At 40.2% G+C, this 17,689-nt stretch overlaps 2 protein-coding genes across 2 annotated transcripts in view; one reads left to right on the forward strand and one right to left on the reverse strand.

Annotated features, from left to right (window-relative positions):
- LOC116290955 (uncharacterized) overlaps positions 1-2,027 on the forward strand; it is a 28,208-nt gene extending 26,181 nt beyond the window's left edge. Inside the window, exon 16 of the mRNA XM_089030862.1 lies at positions 810-2,027. Coding sequence (XP_088886988.1) covers positions 810-979 — 170 coding nt within the window. The 3' untranslated portion in view covers positions 980-2,027. The remainder of the gene's footprint in view (positions 1-809) is intronic.
- Positions 1,212-17,689, reverse strand: part of LOC116287202 (uncharacterized) — a 52,059-nt gene continuing 35,581 nt past the window's right edge. Inside the window, exons 55-85 of the mRNA XM_089030861.1 lie at positions 17,178-17,513; positions 16,642-16,908; positions 15,625-15,900; positions 15,084-15,383; positions 14,531-14,827; positions 13,837-14,118; positions 13,307-13,603; positions 12,814-13,043; positions 12,645-12,711; positions 12,170-12,481; positions 11,398-11,497; positions 10,685-10,994; positions 10,294-10,336; positions 10,080-10,200; positions 9,697-9,767; positions 9,452-9,576; positions 8,999-9,086; positions 8,825-8,901; positions 8,553-8,589; positions 8,185-8,282; positions 7,942-8,058; positions 7,578-7,744; positions 6,916-7,051; positions 6,563-6,712; positions 6,331-6,427; positions 5,755-5,831; positions 5,506-5,640; positions 4,967-5,092; positions 3,682-3,833; positions 3,094-3,229; positions 1,212-2,806 (exon numbers count right to left, since the gene is read on the reverse strand). Of these exons, the coding sequence (XP_088886987.1) occupies positions 2,726-2,806; positions 3,094-3,229; positions 3,682-3,833; positions 4,967-5,092; positions 5,506-5,640; positions 5,755-5,831; positions 6,331-6,427; positions 6,563-6,712; positions 6,916-7,051; positions 7,578-7,744; positions 7,942-8,058; positions 8,185-8,282; positions 8,553-8,589; positions 8,825-8,901; positions 8,999-9,086; positions 9,452-9,576; positions 9,697-9,767; positions 10,080-10,200; positions 10,294-10,336; positions 10,685-10,994; positions 11,398-11,497; positions 12,170-12,481; positions 12,645-12,711; positions 12,814-13,043; positions 13,307-13,603; positions 13,837-14,118; positions 14,531-14,827; positions 15,084-15,383; positions 15,625-15,900; positions 16,642-16,908; positions 17,178-17,513 (5,108 nt within the window). The 3' untranslated portion in view covers positions 1,212-2,725. The remainder of the gene's footprint in view (positions 2,807-3,093; positions 3,230-3,681; positions 3,834-4,966; positions 5,093-5,505; positions 5,641-5,754; positions 5,832-6,330; positions 6,428-6,562; positions 6,713-6,915; positions 7,052-7,577; positions 7,745-7,941; positions 8,059-8,184; positions 8,283-8,552; positions 8,590-8,824; positions 8,902-8,998; positions 9,087-9,451; positions 9,577-9,696; positions 9,768-10,079; positions 10,201-10,293; positions 10,337-10,684; positions 10,995-11,397; positions 11,498-12,169; positions 12,482-12,644; positions 12,712-12,813; positions 13,044-13,306; positions 13,604-13,836; positions 14,119-14,530; positions 14,828-15,083; positions 15,384-15,624; positions 15,901-16,641; positions 16,909-17,177; positions 17,514-17,689) is intronic.

Consider the following 17,689-nt stretch of genomic DNA (forward strand, 5'->3'; position numbering starts at 1 on the left):
CTTGTTGTTCGGTGCATTAAATATACCATTAAATATACCATTCGTAAGTGAATTATTATTTAGAACCATTTAGGATATAGTGGATATTACAAATAGTATAAAAAATAATATAGCTAACGTACCTTTATCGGAGCACTTTGGTGTGTACTATTATACATCATTCGCTTCTTGTTTTCTTTGGTAAGGCCTTCAACTGAAATACTCGCCAAGTTAAACGTTTGTGACTCGTAGAAGCCCTTGAAGGCTTCTTGTTCAACTCGTTCGTTCTTCCAGTTAATTCATATTGTGGCTCACAGTTCTTGAACGATTGAACCAAGTGGCGTTCAAACCCAATCGAACAAACACATTCAACAGCAGATGAGAATTCCAATGCCTTGGTTACGACATATAACACTTCATTCATTCACAAAAACTCGTGAAACGTGAACACTCCTGAAACGTTTTGAAACGTTTTTTGAGGTTCTTTGTTATCACGTTTACGCCTCACACTTTGAAAAATAGTTCCCTGAATATTTTTTAATCAGGTAGTTAGGTCACGGCGCGGGAAAAATTAATGTTTTTGAATTAATTGTGGAAATTAAAATTGCATCGCCAAAATTCACGGTACCCTTGCGCCAAATATCATCAATAGTAGTTCAAAATTAACATAATGTTCGGGGCAATATCATTTAAAAAAATGCGATATCCATGCGTAACGTTGCGTCTTGAAGTGTTTGTGTGACGAGACACCCAGGTTGCCATGCCTACAAAACTAAAAGTTGCACTGACAGAGCCGCGAAAATAATCACGTTTATCTCATCCATTCTTAGCAGGTAATCAACCTTACTTCCACACCAGTCCACCACCCGTACCACAGGAAACCCAAGACTTTACGAAACAACTCAACAATATCACAACTCAGTTGAACAATCTTCTATTGGAACAAGGGCCCGACCAAAGACTACCAGACGAAGGGGTTAGAGAGGAGGAAACAGGATGAATCGCGTCTTGCAATGCAAAATAATCCTGATAAATCTGCGCCAGAATTCATTGGAGGTGTACACGTCACGCGTGACGTTATTTTGGTGAGCAATACACTGTGGTATTACTACGTCAAGAAATAGATTCAACGTCTGTCTACAACACACACTTAGAGTATCGACTTATAATAAGCTTAAAACTTCAAAACTATTTGAGGGGGAAAAGGGAGGAAAGGATGAAAGAAAGAAAAAGAAAAATTAAAACCATTTTTATTTGAAGAGATAGCTTTTATTTGGTGACAAAGATCAACTAACATTGCTTGAGAAACTAATCATATGAAAGAACTGTTTGCGCATGAATGACGTCAATATCACGTGATCTTTGGTCAAATGAAAAATTCCTGAAAATTCGCCACTCTCGAATAATTTATGCATCATGTTTTTTAAAAAAAGATTCGACTTAATTTATATTAAAGTCGCCCAAAACTTTAGTCAATTGTAATTTACAAATGTTCTGATTTATTTCTTGATATATTTTAGATAGCAGGATTAGGTCTTATTAGGATTTCGTTAGAGTTTCGTAAGGTCTTCGTTAGGTTATCGTTAGAGTTTCGTAAGGTCTTCGTTAGGTTATCGTTAGAGTTTCGTAAGGTCTTCGTTAGGTTATCGTTAGAGTTTCGTTAGGTCTTCGTGTGGCACTCGGAAGGAATCGCTAGGGTTTGATACCCACGCGGACACTGATGAAAAACGCACTGCGCATGCGTTGGGAGAAAAACAAAATGGCGGACAATAACAATTGATCACATCTAAAGGTAGGTTTTATTTTAACCGACAGGGCTATTTTTTAAATATTCGTTTTGGAATTTTACAGATATTTTTGAATTTCTTTACATAGAATCCGACCATGTGATTATCTGCTAATTAGCCATGCTGAATGTCGACGTCGGGCCGCGAGTGGCGGCATTTTCAAAGATTATTTTTGCTTTGTATAAACAAAAGTTTTTTTGTATAAATCAGCAGTGTATCACTATCGAAATTATCTTGCTATTGCGAAAAGGACAACCTTAAGTTTTCAGCATTTTTCTTAAGTTTTGCGATTTTGTAAAACAATCAAAACACCGGCATCAAAAACATAAGTTGCCCTTAGTTACGCTACGCCATCTCCGAGCGTGCGCAGTGCGTTTTTCACCAGTGTCACCCACACGTGCCTCTACCAAATGTTTTCAGACTGATTCGGCAGTGTATATAACATATTATTTCAAAAAGTTAACCATCCCTCAATTATAAATACCTGTATAATATAACAATATATATTCTTAAAATAGCATTTAAAAAATTGTTAATAAAATTAATTTTTTTTTACTTGAAGCTTGGTTCTGGATGCGTTTGGCGTTAGTGTTATAAAAATATTAACTAAATCTATTGAATATTATTCGAGCCTTCTGCTATGGAATATGAAAGGGCTCGTCGTAAAGAACAGACGCTCAGCATTGCCAAGCCTTAAAATGTAAATATATGTAGTAAGGCTCCTGTGAAATGTCGAACTCATGAGCCGAACCTAATGACATATCATTGTTTAGGTTCGGCTCACGTGAAGTTCGACGTTTAACCTGAGCCTTATATAACCATGTCGTGTGCAACGAATAATCTCTACTAAATTTGCTATTGTAGCCTCGTTTTGGTGTCGTCCAGATCGAGGCTAAAGAGGCAGTTCATTTGCATTTGTATCTCTAATTGTCCCTAATTTACGTAAAAATGAAAATTGCTTACATGAAGTTTTGGTACTGTGATTCCTCAAACGAGTCGAGGTAAGCCAAGATTGCATGGTAACACATTTTGTATTGGCCCTGAAATACATACAAAAAAACACGTGTTGATCGATGTATACGGATGTTGCGTGACGTGCCTTAGAGCAGTTTTCGTGTTGACTGTCGTGACACGGCACGAATACTGTCGTGACACGTTGCGAAAAATAAAGTGTCACGGTCACGGCAAGGCAGGCAAACGGCACTGACTTTTTTATTGTCATACGAAATCTGCTCTAGCGCGCCGTGCCGTGGCTGTGATCACGGTTACAGCAATAAGTCGGTCAATACGCGACACGGCACGTGTTCTTACGATACGTTTTACTCACCAGCGTCTCTACCATGCCAGGTCTCTGTGTTCTTAACATTCTTGCTGTTATGAACACGTCTAGACTTCCTTCCAGCTTGACTCTCTCCAATGAAGTAAACAGTGTACAAAACGCACCTGTCCGTCCGATGCCATTACTAGCAACAAGATATGATTGGTTAATCTACGAGGAAAGGTTTGGTGTTCACGAAACGCTTTAGAGAGGGTTGTGTGACAAGTGTCTGCCTGCAGCGGACCACGGTAAGACGGTTAACGTCGTCATACAAAGCTTTGGCGAAGATGAATACATAATTGCTCACGAGAATAAGAGGGGAAATAGATGGATCAATATAAATAAATTAATATATGGGGTGGTGAGTGGATGGATGAATGGACGGACGGACGGACGGACGGACGAACGGATGGATGGATGGATGGATGGATGGGTGGGTGGGTGGGTTGGTGGATGGGTGGGTTGGTGGATGGATGGATGGATGGGTGAATGGGTGGGTGGGTGGATGGTGGGTGGGTGGATGGATGGGTGGGTGGGTGGATGGATGGATGGATGGATGGATAGATGGATGGATGGGTGAATGGAGTGAGTATCTACCTGCAGTGGACCACGATAGGGCTATAAGCGTTCTGTCTTCTTGCCTTCTGTATAGTACCAATCAAATCAATCAGTGAGAGAAGCTTTGTTGGCTGACAGTGTTCTTGCCAGTCCAGGTAATTGAAGTGTAGTATCTTACGAACCTCTCCAGACTACAAACAAGATGAAGTACAGTACATCAGGTACAACACTCAAAAACCTAATCGAAAAAATTTTACACTGGCACTTAGCATCGTTATTGCCGCCATATTGGTGGTATTCAACTATAGATCGTCTGATGATACCTCCAATATGGCTGCCATGTAAAGAACTTTGATTTTGATTATCTTCGGAATAAGTGCAAGATTATCTCAATTATTCCAAGCTTAAAAATAGAAAGGCATCACATATCCATAGCATTCTACTCCGGCTTAGGGGGTGTTCATTTATTAGCGCATGGGGGGGGGGGGGGGGGGGGGGGGGGAGGGGGTGGCTAGCCACTCCCCCTGGATATATACTGGAAGTCTACCAAGATATTAAAAATGAAACTAAAAAAGCCTTTTGGAGCATAAAAATTAAAACTACTTTAGAACAACTCGGATTGGGGATAATTTGGATGAAACAAAATGAACTTTCTCCAAGATGGTATGAATATGGAAAAATAATAACCCAAAGAATATATGACATTGAGAGGCAAATTTTATGGAGTAATCTCCACAATGATGAAAGGAAAGACGACAGACATAAAAATAAACTCAGAGTCTTTCGTCAGTTCAAAACGGATTATAACTTTGAAGAATATTTAAGTCAAGTCACCAATATTAAGCACAGAGTGGCGCTTACAAAATTAAGAATTAGTAACCATAAGCTTGAAGTAGAAACGGGGAGGTATAAGAGGCCTTATCTCATTTACGATGAAAGGATTTGCCCAGTGTGTAAGTCGGGAGTAGAAAACGAAAAACACTTTCTAGTTTGGTGTCCACTATATGACTCTCATAGAAACGACTTAAGAGAGTTCATAGAAAAAAACACCAGCATTAATTTCAACAATATGAGCGCTGACAGTCGTTTTATGTTCTTAATCAATTCAAAATCAGCGTCTCTACAAAGAGCCATATCAGCATACATTCATCAATGTATGCTGATACGTGAAAATGAATTAAGAAAATTACTTAATACATAGTATATATATATACCTATAATATATTTGGAATCAAACACTCATGTACTATTAGTATAAGGTGCCAAATAAAATTGTATTGTATTGTATTGTATTGTATATAGGTAATGTATTCCCTTGAGTTACCTGGGTGTTGGTAACGTTGAATTCCCTGATAATCAAGTCATTCTCTGCTTTCTGATTGCGCGTCTCTACTAGCAGTACCCCGTAGGTCACAGAGTCTTTGTCAGGCCAGTACTTCACATATGGTACCTGCAAGAAGGAATACGGATTACCAAAAAAACACCACACCTCACCACTCCTCACCATCACAATACACCCCACCCAACCCTACTTCCATTACCATACATCACACCTTCCCCTACCTCAACACATCACACCACACCACGCTGCACCGTAGCGCACCACGCCTCACCTGACTACATCACACCACATTACATCACAGCACACAACAACGTTCCACGCCTTAACCCACCAAACCACACCACACCACACCACACCACACCACACCACACCACACCACACCACACCACACCACACCACACCACACCACACCACACCACACCACACCACACCACACCACACCACACCACATATCCTCAAAGAATACCTATATAGCATCACAAGGCAAATGTGAATGGAATACTTTTAAACGTATCACTGACCTTAGTTGGTTCTTCCAATGTACAGAGCATCACTATGGAGTAGACCTCTGTTTCCCAAACCATCCTCCAAAAGTCTACCACAGTATCAACCAGAGGGGCCTGGGTAGCAATATAACCAATCTTTTCTTGATAACCCTAACAAGATCATTAACGATCAGTAACATTTCATCACGTAATGGGGCAAACCCTCTAAACTGGGCTTCCTGTGAATTGATGACGTCATATTTAATGTGGACGTGGCTTACTTACTTCGAGGTAACTGGCATTGATGTACGTTGAATCTTCTTTATCAGAAACAGCAGAAAGAATCACTCTAGTTCTGTCGACTGAAATACGTTCACTAAGTTATTCATCTTTGTAGCGGTAATACACTCGCCTCTCACCCCTGGGGTCTCGGGTTTGATTCCTGGACTTGGTATCACATGTGAGTAGAGTTTGTTGGGTGTCTCCCTTGATTCGAGGCTCTCTCCATCCGAAAAATGTATGACGGTAGATTGAAATTAAATCTTTGAATTAGCCATTCATTGACTTTGATCTGCCAAAGGTTGTTTCGGAGTTCAATCTGTAAGTTAGCCGTGTCCTAACTTAGATCAGCCAAGAGGTTGTTTCTGAGTTTGATCTGTGAGTTATCCATGCCCTGACTTAGATCAGCACAGAGGTTGTTTCTGAGTTTAATCTGTGACTTAACCGTGCCCTGACGTAGATCAGCACAGAGTTCGATCTATGAGTTAGCCGAGTTCCATGACTTAGATCAGCTCAGAGATTGTTTTCGGGTATCGATAAAATTCGAAGGCTTTTTTGAAGATAAATGATTCCAATACTTACATGGAAGAACATTAGAAAAACGGTTCTTCTTGGCGTTGTGTGGCTGTACAGCGGTAACAAAGTCGTACGTATCATCTGGTACCACACCATTCAACAACTACAACGCAACGATAAAGAAAAGTTACATCCATGAACTAGTCCCATCCCTGCACGACACGGTACGTCATGCGTCATACTCTGTTTTCTCCTAACTTTAAGTTAAAATACATTCTTCTTAGCCAGCAAACATTACCTCAAACTGCTTCTCCATACCAGTGACATCTCCTTGTTGTGTACGTTGTTCAAGCTTGCCCAGTTTTGTTCTGAGGTCTTGAACTTCGATTTCCGTGTGACCAAATGTGACGGCTTCAAGTAGAGCATAGTGGATGAAGGCGTACTGCGACTAGGATCAGAAGGAGAAGATGTCATAATTTGATCAATAAGAGCTGGTGATTTTCGATACAACTTTACTTTGGTCATTCAATAACGTATTTGGTGGTCTACCATCTCTTTCTCATTCAATGAGAATATCCCTCATTAGTCATGCGCCTTGGACAGTCGCTCCCTGAGTCATCTACGTAAAATAAATGACAATTTTTAACTCACCAGTCTCTGGACCATAAAATTTCTTTGTGAACGTAGCTTTGTGACGTAAGAGAACACGTCCAGTTCGCCCTTGGCTTGGATTTGTTCCATCATGGCGTCTATGACGACAAACGTTCCTGTTCGTCCGACACCAGCACTGAAAGAAGTAATGGATTTGAACCGTTAAACGATCTAACCAAAAGTGTATCATTGATATTGAACTCTGGTTACATGAAGGTAGGGTGAACCTGGTACTAGAGACAAGACTCGTTTTTCCTTCTCCAGGGTACACCAAAAAACAAAAGAGTTAGGTAACGTAGGGTTGACCCTGGTGCTAGGAAGAAGTCTCTAACAAGAGTTAGCAGTAAGGGCACCCTTCCACCCTTGGTTCAGTTAACGATAACCCCGTCTTTGGTTTAATAGGTATATTGTCCAGACAAACCTCTCAAGTACGAGCATCGACGAAACAAAGCTAAGTGGCCGTATTACAGAGGTGACCGTACAACAGAGGTTACCGTATACAACAGGTGTGGCCGTACAAGAAGTGGTCGTATTACAGAGGTGGCCGAAACACAGGAATGGCTGTTTGACAGATGTGCCGTACAGTAGAGGTGACAGTACAGAGAGGTTTGACTGTATTTTTTGAAAACTTAACGAAATTAATTAACGGTGTAAATCCTCACCTGCAGTGTACAATCATTGGACCTTTTTCGTGACAGACATTTTGGTACTTCTTCACTCTTTTCCAGAATTCCAACAAGCCTGTTGCGTAATCAGGAACGTCGTGGTCAGGCCAGGAAGTGAAGAAAAAGTGAACGACTTTTCGTGGTTTAATTTGAGGCTGAGATAGCTAAAAGTGGAAATAGAATGAATGGCTAAGCGTAACTATTTTCGTCGATATGGTTATTCTCAAACCTCGAAGTACAGAAGACAGAGTAACAAGAAACTTAACTCATGTACATGTGATCTGAGGCGTTTGAAGATCGAACCCATGATAACATCTATCACCCATTAACTGTTTTTTAACTGATTGACATATTAACTTACCATTTGCAGGCTAAAAGTCCTGATTTCAAAATCTGCCAATTCTTCTTTTTCTTCAAGCTTAACTGTTATCCTACCATATGTTGAGCTCTCGTCAGGCCAATACTGATGACATTTTACCTAGAAAATAGATAAATAAATAATAGATAGGTATTAAAATTAAAACCTAAACTGAGAACGGTTCTCGACGCCATGTTGTGACGTCTTCCATTTGTAATGACATCATTTCTCAATTGCTATGGTTACCTTGCCATTTTCTTCAGGTTTGGTAAGCATGACTATTATGGATGACTTTTGTTCCCAGACCATTCGCCAAAAGTCGCTACAAGTTGACTCCTTGGGGCCTGTGAAAGAGTGTAGAAAGGAACACGAATTGATCACAATATTGTGACCACGTGTCATTCCCTTGAGTGCTGTTACTTTATTTACAAGTGACGTTTGACAAAATACTTTAATATGAATGTGACTCCATTATATAATAATACTGATCTATTGATATTCTTAATAATAATACGTGCAATGGGACCATTTTTATTTGAAAATTATTTCGTAAATAATTCAAAAATATTATAAATATTATATACATTAAAAGGACTATTTTTAAGTTTGCCTACCAATGGTCGCTATATACTGATTCTTTTCGATGTAGCCCTGAAAGAGGAATTGTAATATCATATTGTCAAATCTCACAAGTCATAACTCAGTTCTTCCCTCGTACATCCGTCCGTCCGTCCGTCCATCCTTCCATCCTCCCGTCCATCTGTCTGTCCTTTCTGTCTGTCTGTCTGTCTGTCTGTCTGCCTTGTCTGTCCTTTCTGTCTGTCTGTCTGTCTGTCTGTCTGTCTGTCTGTCCATCTGTGTTTACGCCCCTCAAGGTAATACTCACATCAAGGTAGTTAGCGTTGATGTAGTCTGCTCCTGGTTCATCGTCAATTGTCGATAAAACGACCCTTGAATGGTCATCTAAAAATCAACACAAATATGAAACATTTCGCTCCTGTCATCCAACATGGCTGCCATCACGTGATCATATTTCATTGGTTAATAAAGACAGACTTACATGCTTTGATATTCCCGTATCTGTTCTTTGGTTTGTTTATCGGCAGGTCACACTTGGTTGTCGTCACTCCCAATGGATTTTGGATTAACTATATTAAGAACAACAAAATAATTTTGTCACAATTTTAAAATCACATCTCTTCTATAACCAGTTACTACTGATTTTTTGATTGAAGGAAGCCAAAAATCCAGATGTCTCAAGCTGCAACGGTAAAACAGTACCAGGTCACGTGATTTGAAATGGTAAGAAAGTGGCGGGAGATAATCACGTGATATCATTTTTTGATTGACAGAAGCCAAAAATCCAGATGTCTCCAAGCTACAACGCCGGTTAAGTAGTACCAGGTCACGTGATTTGCCATCTAAAGAAAATGGCGGGAAACGTTTGATTATCTGTAACCAGGGAACCAAGCTTCTGTCAAAGAGTTTAAAAAAATGCAATTGAATAGCTGACCTTGTATTCCTCATCGAAAAGTTGGTCTGAGTCGGCGTGCATGCGAAGGTAGTAGGTCTTTAGCTCCTCTACGGGGATTGGTAAGCGCTGCTGGGGAGCGTCTGCGACCACGTTATCGTAGAGACCTGTCAGCGGTAAACATAAAACATTTCAGAATTGATAGTAGCATAATGGCGAATGATTATGGGATATGGGAAAATAATTATGCAATAAACAAAGATATTGTTAACAACAACACGACTCACGATCTTCCGATTCAGTTCCAAGTTCATTCAGCTCTCTTTCTTCTTCTACAGGAGGAGCATTTCTCCTTTTCCTACGAGAAATGAATAACAATAGAGATGGTAATCAGATTATTATGATGATGATGATTGGTGATATATGATGATAATGATGGATAGTTGGTGATGATGATGATGGTGATGGATAATGATGGTGTTGATGATGATAATGATGATGATGGTGGTAATGATGATGATGATAATGATGGATGATGATGATGTTGATGATAGATGATGACGATGGATGATGATGAAGGATAGTAATGATTGATGATACGTGGATGATGATGATGATATATAGTGGTAGGTCATAATGGTGGAATTATTGATATCGTACATACACTTGCCTTCGATAGAAGTACAGGGCACCAACGATAACAACTACCAGTACTATCACAACCACTACACCAATAGCTGCTCCTGTCCCGCCCCCACCATCACCTCCTGATCCTGATCCAGAGGGTTTTTCTATAAATAAGTTCACATTATTTATCCATTAATATAATATTAACAGTTATAAATGTGATAGATGATGGAAATTTTTACTACGTCATTACTTACGTTGCGTAGTAAATCCAAAGTAACCACTCTGTGTGAATGTTTTCTTGAAACACGAACAAAGTAAAATGAATATTAAAAGTATATCTTTATCTCATTGTAATCCATACAGAAATTCTCACGTCCGTCTGTCTATCCCTCCTTATCCATCCATTCCTTTCCATCCATTTACCATCCATTCACATATCTATAAATACATGCCATTCTATTCATCTCTGCCCATTCATCCATTCATCTAACTAGCCATCCTTTTCATTTATCTATCCATACTTTCCCATCCATCTATCCACCCATTCTTCCTTCATCCATCCATCTATCCACCCATTCTTCCATCATCCATCCCATTTTCCTTCCCTCCATTCATTCATTCATTCATTCATACATACATACATACCTCACTGCTGTAGCCCCTACTAAAGCTCTTATACTTGGTATTAGGCATCAGTGGTCCATTATAGTAAGTGGGCGTGTCACTAGCACGTGCTACCCGCACACTACACTTTGTACCCTGTTCTTCACCCAGGACAAACACTTTGTACTTTTCATACTCCGAAGCATCAAATCTAATCGCAAGATAAGCAGCAGGGGTCTTTGACTGGTGTGCCACACAGTACGATACTAGGTCCTCTTCTTTGTAAGACGCCGGATCTTTTAGCTGGTCTTGTGTTCCTTGGGGTATTACGACATTGATCACATCGTAAAACCTGTTAATATTAAGATGTAGGGTCAGATTAAGTTAAACTTTTGATAGGAATAAAATGATATACGAAATATAATAGAAATCACACAACAGACAGAAGAAAAGAAGAGAAAAAGTATATGGACCGTTTTAGATACGGGCGTATTAATGTTTCCCATTTCATACAAAGTTTGATTCCCTTGGGTATCATTACTTTGTTTAACGGTTGCACACGAGAAGACAAATGAATATGGATACAACTTAAACAAAGAATCTAATTCTCAGTAGCACATGGTCTGAAATAAAAAGTTAAACACTAAGTGAAGCTTAAGTGGTCCATTGAAGTTTTCTGGAATGGTTTTCTTTTAATTTATAAAGCAAAGAAAAGTTAGAAAAGTGGCACAGAAATGCGTAATTACAAACCGTACCTGATTTTTCCGTTGATGTCCGAGAACTTTGGTATGTGAATGACGGCAGTAGATATGGTGACGTCAGGGGTCTGGGAAGGAGTTTCGGGTTCTGGAGGATCTGAAGAAAGAAACATGCATTACGTAGTAACAAAGAACAAGGATAAGAACCAAGGACAGTAAGGGGAGGTCATTCGGTACAAACACCTTGACATCCCTCTGGACCCAATCAGGCTTGCAACAACGTACACACACAACAATAACGAACGAACAAACGAATGAACGAACGAACAAACGAACGAACAAACGAACGAACGAACGAACGAACGAACAAACGAACGAACGAACGAACGAACGAACGAACGAACGAATGAACGAACGAATGAACGAACGAATGATAAAACGATCGGTCGATCGAACGAACGAACGAACGAACGAACGAATGAACGAATGATAAAACGATCGATCGATCGAACGAACGAACGAACGAACGAACGAACGAATGAACGGACGAATGAACGGACGGACGGACGGACGTACGAACGTACGAACGAACGGACGAACAATAAAACGATCGAACGAACGAACGAACGAACGAACGAACAAAGGCATGAACAAACGAACGAATGAACGAATGAACGAACGAGCGAACGAACGAATGATAAAACGATCGAACGAACGAACGATCGAACGAACGAACCAACCAACCAACCAACCAACGAAAGAGCGAACGAACGAGCGAACGAAGAAATAAAGGCGATATGAGGGATACAAATTAATAGTTTATGCTTACTGGTGATGTTGGTCTTGATAGTGGAATAACTGGTGCTAATCCTTCCATATCCTTTACTCGTTCTGGCTTGAACTCTTATATTATATGTCTTATCACCATTCAGATCTGTTAATTTAACCTTAAGATTTGTCTTTCCTCCCTCTACGATGAATTCTTTATCTTGGGCGTCACTTTCCACGGATACTGTTCGATCAAGTTGAAATAAAACCTTGTACTCGATAATGACGCCATTTGGTTCCAGCGGTGGATGCCACGTCACTTCGTAGACCTCTCCGTTGAATTTGGCCTTGATGTCACGTGGTTCTCCAGGCTCTGAAAGATGATCCAATAGAATTTCGATTTATTGTTCGTATATAATAACACATTCATTGGCTCTCTTTATTCTTCTTGAGCGGTATTCTTTCCTATACGAATCATTACTTAATTTTTACTTAATGTTAAAGTTCCTTTGACCGAGAAAAAAAAAAACACTTACTATCTTCATCAGTGGAGTAGACGATGGTGTTACTGCCATTGCCGGTATTAATCGTCACGGCGTAAACCTGGAAAAACGAAAAATGGAAAGATGAGCAGGAAACAGATTACGGCTCATACATTAAACCATTTTTGAAATAGCAGTCAACGAGGTACAACCATATACTTACTGATATATCGTAAACGGTATAAGGACGCAATTCTGTGACGGTGTATGTCACGGTATCTTCGTTGATGTCTTGCGTGACATTTAATGTCATGGTATTGTTATTCAAATGTTCACGAAGGTTTGTGCGATAAGCTCTGAGAATTCCGTTCACATTGACTGGCCTTGTCCATAACAATGTGATGGAAGTAGAGGTGGATTGCGTTGCTCGAAGTCTTCTTGGTGCGTTAGGGACTAAAATCAAAGAGACGTTTGAAAAACGAATAATGATAATCTGTGTGTTGCTGGATAATTGATAGCACGCTATTTCTTACTGCGCATGCTCGACGATATAACTAGTTATTCTTGGTTTGCAACCACATGACTCAAACTCCCTTGAGATATACATAACAATGAAACAGGAATTTCGAGGATTTTTTTTTTTTTTGAGTCAATTACCACAGGAAGCCCACCAGAGATAAAAAATCAACTACACAAACTGAAGAACAATAACTTACCATCTTCAAAGGTGAGTACTGCGTCAAAAGACCGACTTCTATTACCGCCACCAATCTTGGTATAAGCCTGTACCTCCCCCTCATAGTAGGTATATGGCATCAAACGGTCAATGGTCGTATTAGTTAACGATGGTTCAACAGTGATATTGGTTTCCTTCTCAATAGTTTGATTGACAGCTCGTACGAATACCACGTAACGAGTGAGGATGCCATTAGTCCTGGCGGGAATGGTCCAGTTGACAAACACAGACGTGGACGAAAGAGACTGGGCGTAGACGTTCCTTGGTTGCCATGGCACTGTAATAAATGAAGAGAAAGTTAATAAACGCAATTTTCGATAGTTCTCCCATTTGAAACCGTGCATCATTCTCTTGAGTAATATTTCTTTCTTTAACAAGGTTAAAGAGGCCCATTACTATGGATAGAATATCGAAAAAAATACGCTTTGGTAAAAAAATATATTGTTTTTAAGGAAACATAGCAAGTGTCACGTGACCACGAGCGGAATATTTTTCGTCCAGAAAATTTACCTGATTCAAGCGTGGTCCCCATGCTCTCTATTTCAGTACTAGTACCAATGTCATTAGTAGCGGTGACGCGGAATGTGTACTGGGTGGCTGGTAACAGTCCTTTAAACGTGTATTCCCTAGATTGGTCAGCGGTAATATTAATAGACCATGCGCCCTTGCTACTATTGTAGGATATTGTGTAATATCTGATCGGTGAGTTGCCATCAAACGTGATATTCCACTGTAACAAGGCTGTTGTAGCTGTAAGTGAAGCAACTAACAGGACTGGGTGATCTGGTTTTTCTATTGAATTAAGAAGTTGCGTACATCAGTTTACCAAATGTTATAACATAATGATCATAAAGCATAATAGCAAGGCGGCGTAGCGGCAAAACGCTTGCTTTGCCCCACTGTGATTCCTATGGGTCGGGTCGCGGGTTCAATTCCTGCGGGCACTACACGTGAATAAGGTTTGTTTGATATGCTGTTCTCTCGCTTGCCACGAGGGGTTTTCTACGGGTTCTCCGGTTTTCCTCCCTCCGTAAAAATCAACATGTGAGTTGCGTGTTGGTTTTTGTAAATAGTGAAATGTAGTGGCGTGGGGAGTGAGTAAAAGAGCAATTGAAAAGCATTGTCATATTAAATTTCTTCGCCTATATCAAGGATGATTAAAAACACAAAGAGGAGTGAAGATAATTTCTGAAGTCAAACGTACCGAGAATTGTGAGAGTAGCAGGCCTTGTAGCAGCACCGACAATATTACTTGCGTTACAGATATAGACACCAGTGTCTTGCCTTAGAGAATTAAAGATTTTTAAATAGCTAGTCAACTCAATCGACGCATTTTTTCTTATGATGGTAATACTGATACGATCTGATTGGCTCAAAGATACGCCATTTTTTGACCACGTGATAGTAGGCTCGGGGAATCCACGCACAGAACAGCTGAATGTGACGTTTTTGTTCAAAAGTCTTGAGATAGAAGTTGGTGGTTGAAGAATCACTGGTGGGACTGAAAGAAAAAGAAGGAAAGTTTTGTTTACGCATTCACGTGAAGATGCGTTGAGGAAAAGGCGGGAAAATAAAGGAACCAGGCGTCATTCACATAACCGCCCTTTTTAGTTGCCCATTTGTTCAAGGGACTCTTTCTTTTTCAAGGGAGTCTCAAAGCCATGACTATTAATCCTTCCCCCAAATCTCGTTTAATTATGGTTATTCCTTCGACATAACAAACGTAGTAACCAGATTAACAACCATTTTCTGTGTACCTTGTACAACCACACGTCCTGTACTCCTAGCGTGTCCTCGATAATTAGAGAAAGCACAAGTGAAGTCGCCTCTGTCACTGTAGCTGACGTTCTGCAGCGATATCGTCGAGGTTAACGTCGAATCAAACCTGTTTGAACGGATTTTCCATCCTCTATCGGCGCCATCTTGGATTTCTTGGCTGTTTCGGTACCAGGTCACGCTCGGTAAGGGAATAGCATCTGCTTTGCATGTTAACGACAAGGTTTTTTTCTCTAGGATTTCTGTTCGCGATTGAAGGCCTTGTATCATGGATACCGTAGCTAAAAACAAAAACATTTCAATGTTTTAATAATATTTTAATAATATTAGTAATAGATTAGATGTAGATACGAAAGCTATGTATTGGGCTACCTGTGTCTGTCACAGTTGTCTCTCACAGGTAGCCCAAACATCATAAATACGTAGGCTAGAATCAATCGTGTTCAGCAAGAAACCAATGTTATTTCTCTGACCGAACGACCGGTCGTTAGCAGGTTGGTCGATTTATAAAGGTCCACTTACCATGTACAGTTAGATTCGTACTGGTAGACACATTTCCTTCTACGTTATATGCCAAGCACGTATAAACACCATTATCTTTAGTTGCTGCATTAGTAAGAACCAGTATTTGGTTGTTGTTATGGAAACGCACGTGATTGTTGCCTGTCAGTGTTACGCCATCTTTGGTCCATAGGTATGCGGGCTCAGGATCACCAGCGGCTTTGCAAATAAGCGTGACTTGTTTTCCTCGCTCGACCACGAGTGTGTCGTTTAGAGAGACAATCATTACTGGTGATACTACGGGAAGGTAAAACAGAACAGGTATGTTATTACAAGCAGACCAAGACTTGCTGCTGCATCTTACAGTGCGAATCGAAAAACCGTGGGCACCTAGAAATATTTTAGGAATATTCTATTCTTCTTTCTTCCGGCCAATCAGAATTGACTTTCTAACCACAAGATAACGGAAAGACAACAATAACGCTTCTGATTGGCTGATTAAACATTCTTGAAATATTTCTAGGTGCCCACGGTTTTTCGATCCGCACTTTAACAGATCCTACAATAATTCTAAAGCTTTGAGAAAGAGCCAAGCTCGACCAGCTGATCTGAAAAGAAATGCTAGCCAATCAGAATCAAAAATGTTTGCAAAAATATGTGTCACTTTTCCTCTTGAAATGTTGGTTTACAGGTAATAAGCGGCTTGATAACAGTGATATAATAGTTCAAAATTTTGTCAAGCTTCATGAAACCTCAGTTTTGCAGTGACGTCATTTTTGCCACACTACTTCAGATCAGTGACATAATAGTTCAAAATTTTGTCAAGCTTCATGAAACCTCAGTTTTGCAGTGACGTCATTTTTGCCACACTACTTCAGATCAGTGACATAATAGTTCAAAATTTTGTCAAGCTTCATGAAACCTCAGTTTTGCAGTGACGTCATTTTTGCCACACTATTTCAGATCAGCTGGTATTGTAGTATGACGTAGTGCATTGTACTGATGGTATTGAAGGTACCATGCTACGATTAATCTTACCATGAACCACCAGTTGAGCTGTGTGGTTTGATCTTCCAGCTCTACTCTGACCAACACACGTGTAATTCCCTTCATATGATTGGGTATTCTTTACATCTGGAATCAAGAGGTTGCTTCCTTGGGTAGTGTGGGGACTGGGGAGACTCCCTCCACTGAAATACCACATGACACTTGGACTAGGAACGCCTGACATTTCACACTTAAAAAGTACAGTGCTTCCTTCCAGGACGATTTTGTTGACGGGAGTGACTTCAAACTCAGGAAAGACTGTAAAAAAGCAAAGATTTTGGTAGGTAGTCCACAAACTTGCGCTTCTCAAAAAGTTTTCAGAAGAGGATAGACTTTCTTTATCAAGGAAAAACCTTGACGTAATCTTGACTGCACAATGACGAACATTGATGGGATAAAAAAGATCTCTCGCGTGGCGATTGGTTCCACGGGGCTCGTCAATTGAAAATACACCTAGGCCGCAATGCCTGATAGGAAGGAAAAGGGGAACATATTTCGTGCATTCTGATTGGCTGTGCTTTACTTACACAGTACTTCGACTGTCCTCACAGATATCGAACCAATCCCACTCACTGCAGAACAAGAATAGTTTCCAGCCTCCTTGAGAGTGAGTCCCTCCTTTCTCAGATACAACCGACTTGTAACGTTATCCATAGGGTGTGAGATGTTCTGGTTCATTATCTGCACTGTGCTGGTGAAGTAGTCTGACGTCATATATGGTATTATTGAAATGATGGTGTTATTGATGGACCAGGAAACATAGGGTTGTGGGTAACCGTTGCCATAGCAATCGATGTAGATGTTTGGTTGGTTCTGCTTGAAGACTCGGGGAAGAGGAGGCTGTACGTGAACCATGGGTGGAACTGAAAAAATAAGAAAATGAATGAATGAATGAATGAATGAATGAATGAATGAATGAATGGACGGATGGACGGACGGATGGACGGATGGACGGATGGACGGATGGATGGATGGATGGATGGATGGATGGATGGATGGATGGATGAATTAATGGATGAAGGTATTTAATTCTTTTTAG

The sequence above is a fragment of the Actinia tenebrosa genome, unplaced genomic scaffold, assembly GCF_029948245.1.
Source record: "Actinia tenebrosa isolate PJP-AT-01 unplaced genomic scaffold, QUT_ActTen_1.0 PGA_scaffold15__27_contigs__length_11533743, whole genome shotgun sequence".
Taxonomy (NCBI): Eukaryota; Metazoa; Cnidaria; class Anthozoa; order Actiniaria; family Actiniidae; genus Actinia; species Actinia tenebrosa.